This window comes from Colias croceus, chromosome 20 (assembly GCF_905220415.1).
Source record: "Colias croceus chromosome 20, ilColCroc2.1".
In the NCBI taxonomy this organism is placed as follows: Eukaryota; Metazoa; Arthropoda; class Insecta; order Lepidoptera; family Pieridae; genus Colias; species Colias croceus.
In genome coordinates, this window is record NC_059556.1 from 7,574,433 (window position 1) to 7,578,780 (window position 4,348).

Below are 4,348 nucleotides of genomic sequence, written 5' to 3' on the forward strand. Positions count from 1 at the left end.
ATATTTGTATACCAGTTTATGGTATTATACCATTTAATACCATAGGTTCATACCTATCCGGAGAGGAGGATCGGTCGCGGTGGCACCATCCACTGGCCAGCCTGTTCACCCGACTTGAACCCCGTTGATTTTTTCATTTGGGGATACATTAAGGAGATTGTGTACGCACGGGAGAGCACATCGGAGCAAGAATTGGAGGAAAATTCAAGTGGCTATAACAGCCATTAAAGAAAGCCGGCAGCCATTTAATAGGCTGCGAATAAATTTTCTTACGCAGATGCAGATTATGTTTAGCGAAAGGCGGACGGCATTTCGAAAACCTTTTGTTAAAAATAAACAATATGTTAATTAATATTTATGTTGTTTTATTGATTCTCCAAACCTTTCATTAAGATTTAAACCTAAAAACTAAATAACAAAAAAAAAAACTCAATAAATTGACATTAGAATAAAGTAAAGTTATCTTGGCTAGCAGGTAAAAATTTTATTTCATTCATTTTAACTTTTATAGCCATGTGAATACTGATTTGTAACGACTTTTATGGCAATAAATGGTTCTTTAACCAAAAATTGGCCGTGCCAAATGATTAAAATTGAATTATGGTAAATTTCGTAATTTTTCGATTTTCATGTGTTGAATGCACATGATATTGTTTTTGAAGATGTTACAATCGAAGGACAACTATGATTTTTTGTGTAAAGAATAACCTTATGTTAAGGAAGTTTTTAGCAGTACCAGCAAAACCTTGGTGGTACATTTTTTTTTCACAGGATTTTTTCGAAAAATCGACATTTTGCCGAGAAATTCAAAAAACTACAGAAAAAGTTAAAATAAAAAAATGCAGTGTAATTATTTACACAAGATGAGCCTATAGCGCGATAGGTAGGTTATTGCGCTATACCTATACCAAATTTCATTTAATTCGGTCCAGTAGTTTTCATATCAGAGTAGTTTTGTGACAAAAACATTGAAACTTCGGATTATTTAAAAAAAAAATTCATAATTTCTAAACCATAAGTTTTCGCTTAACTAAAGTTTGTTTTAAATGATTACTCATGATGCTCTCAAGCTGAAAAAAATTTTTGGACCACTGTAAACGGGCCACCCTGTATTATCATTTAATTATATATTAGGTTAAGTTTGATGAGTACCATTTAAGTGCAATTGTCACAACACCAAATAATGTTATTGATTAAGAATCTTATGAGCATGGGTAAATTGTATGACCACAATTAAATGGCTAATGCAAACACTAATGTAACTAATGGGCATGGAGAGGTTGAGCCGAATCGCTCGCCATATTGTGATCTTGAACGGCCGAAGCTTCATATACAGGTACGCTTGCCGTGTCTCCAGGAGCAATTTTTCATCTGTAAATTAAAAGAAGATGAATTGATGAGAATTTAAGTTTTTTTTAATACCTTTAGAACTTTTTTATTATTTCAAATTTGTATATAGTTTATATTCTTCGACTATTGTGAGGTTCGGGTGCATTTCACCTTTGATTGCAGAATGATATCAATTTTCTTTTTCTTTAGACATTTCATTGAAGTTTTATAACTGTAGTGCAGTTTCTTAATACAATTAGACATACTAAATAAAAATAATATAGTAAAAATAAAGTAGTAGGTACACGTTTTTTAGTACATACAGGTATGTGATTATTAAATTAAATTAAATTTTCATAGAATATGAACTGCACAAATTATCACAGAAAGTAATTATTTATTTTTAAAATGAGGTTATCTCCATCACTTTCAAGTGGGTTATACTCACCTGTGCAAGACAATATTTGCTTCCACAGAGATTTTAGGATTTGCTCATATTCGTTATTTATCAATTCAGAAATAATCGCTGGTATAAACAGTAATGTTAGAGTTTGAATTATTTTGATACAGCGTTGTATTGCTTTTAGGTAGTCCTGAAATTGAAATCAATATAAACATATAGTTTCGCCGTCCCCGGAGAATAAAATGATAATAGCAAAAACATAACTTTTCAGGAGAAATAAAAAACCAATACTTGTCTTTATCTCGCAAAGCAATAGACGTAGAGAGATAAAAAAAGGCTCAGAGGTAGCTAATTTTTTAACCTTTTATTATGTTTCAAAATATTTTTAATAACTTTAAGAGAACTGAAGATAATTAAAATTTAAAAAGTTAGTAGCACTTGACTGAAATGTAAATTTACTAATACACACTTATCATTTTATTCTCGTTTATATTGGACATATGCATTAATGGATAATATCCAATGAACTTTTATTCTGTTTTTTTTTTTAAACAATATTAGAGTAATCAACTATTATTACATAAAAAATGAAGACGATAAAAAGTAATAAAAATCAGTCTTCCTGATCATCATCGTGATCATAATGTACATGGTCATACGTATGGCGCCAAAACATATTTTTACGAGAATAAAATGATAATAGGCGTTCGTCATTATTTCGCCGTTTCTTTCTTCCGAGAATATTATTGTAAAAGTTATTACCACATAAAGAGTGAAGAAACTTTTTCGCTATCATAGTACTATCTTTTTTTTCTAGTACGAATATGTTGTGGGAAAAAGCAGTGAATATTATTGTAATATATTATAACTTTGTGGATTACAGGAGAAAAAATACAAAAAAAATTGTATAGATGTATTAGGCTACGTAGGCTTCAAATATCGAAAAACAATAAAACTATGGTAATGGCGATTATCATTTTATTCTCCGGGGACGGCGGTTTATATTTATACAAATGACGGCGTTCGACGACGAAAGAAAGAAGAAAGAAAGAAAGAAATTTTAACGTGTATTTTATTTATTGTAAGGTTAGTTTGGTAATCTATAAACACTGCACCTATCGAGGAAAATTGTTTTTACTATTTACAATCGATACACATTTTAGCAATTTTGTGATACACTCTTATAATAAATAACTGCACCTAATAACGTATGGTACCAAACCAAAAAATGTTTTAGTACCTATAAACGTACCTACTACACATTTTGAAACATTTTTATGATACTTACATGCTTAAAACACAGCTTCATTGTCTCATAAACGAAATATATCATCTGAGGATAGCACGTCAGTAAGATTATCATCAACTGGAAAAATTGTAAATTAAGTTTAATATGAGTTTTGTAAAATGTTTCTCACATATTATTAACTACAAATGTATATGTTCATATTTAGGTACCCCAAGTTGTATCTCCTTGCTGGCTTTACAAAAATTATTCAATATCTTCTTATAAACCAACAAACAGTTTTTGGTATTCTTAATTTTTATTTTTACTTGCTCGTTGCCAATCACGTTGAATTTTATAAATTTACGTTCAAATAACAACCTCAGTGACTTCATACGGATATAAATAAGGTCCAGTAAAATTATGTGTGGTAAATAACTAAAAACCAATGTTAAAGATACCGGTGTTGAGCATAATACAATAATACTTGGGTAATTATTTATGTAGAAGAGTAATATGGTAACAGCTATATAAAATATAAACAATAACCATATGAATACAATACGATTTGATACAAGTACAGTTTTACAACCTAGGAGGTGATCTATTTTGTGAATTGATGTAATGGATTTGAGAATAGACGTCTCAAAAAACATAGATGTTATTGTTCCGCAAAATAACTCCACTGTTAGAAACAATCGACCGTCTAAAGGAGTTGCCATCCAATATATAACATAAGCAAGTGCAATTAAACAGGAATATCCCAAACAATATGATATTTTTAAAAACTTGTACAATTTCGAAGTTTCACACTCATAGTAATGGCCCGTTAATAATCTAAAGAACATCATAATAGTAAAAAGTAAATTTGAATCTTTTCTTTCTTCGTTCAAAGTATGTGTATTGAAACTATGCATTTTGCTCACGACCACTTTCTACTAAAGTTAGAGACAATTTATTATAATAATTAATATAATGTTATTGTTTGACTTCGCGTATCTCATTAAGTTGAGTGGAAGATAAGTAAAGTGGTGATGAACAAATAAATGTTGGTGTTTGATGTTTTAATTTCTTTTATCGAAGTGTAGTAATTATTCTAAAATCTATACCTAAAATGGTTTGGTGTTTCACGGAAATGACTTGTGTATCGAATGCATTCGTCTAAAGATCGATGATTATTGATATGCGAATTATTTTACTAATTATTAATAATGAATACCTAAATGGTTGATAATAATGTAGCGGTACTTTAGTGTATACTGTAGTCTGTATGTATGTTTTATTATTGCTTCAATTTAAACATTTTGTACTCATTTATTTTATAAATATAATATGATATGTGTTCCATACATAAAAAAATTTCTTCGTCCCCATCATTTTCGTAAAAAGAA

At 29.6% G+C, this 4,348-nt stretch overlaps 1 protein-coding gene across 1 annotated transcript; it reads right to left on the reverse strand.

Annotated features, from left to right (window-relative positions):
- Positions 1–1,186: 1,186 nt before the first annotated feature.
- Positions 1,187–3,774, reverse strand: LOC123701050. The gene is made up of 5 exons (XM_045648462.1): positions 3,771–3,774; positions 3,191–3,483; positions 3,021–3,098; positions 1,778–1,922; positions 1,187–1,371 (listed from the first exon to the last, which is right to left on the reverse strand). The coding sequence occupies exons 1-5, from the start codon at positions 3,772–3,774 to the stop codon at positions 1,187–1,189; spliced, it is 705 nt and encodes a 234-aa protein (XP_045504418.1).
- Between the last annotated feature and the right edge of the window lie 574 nt (positions 3,775–4,348).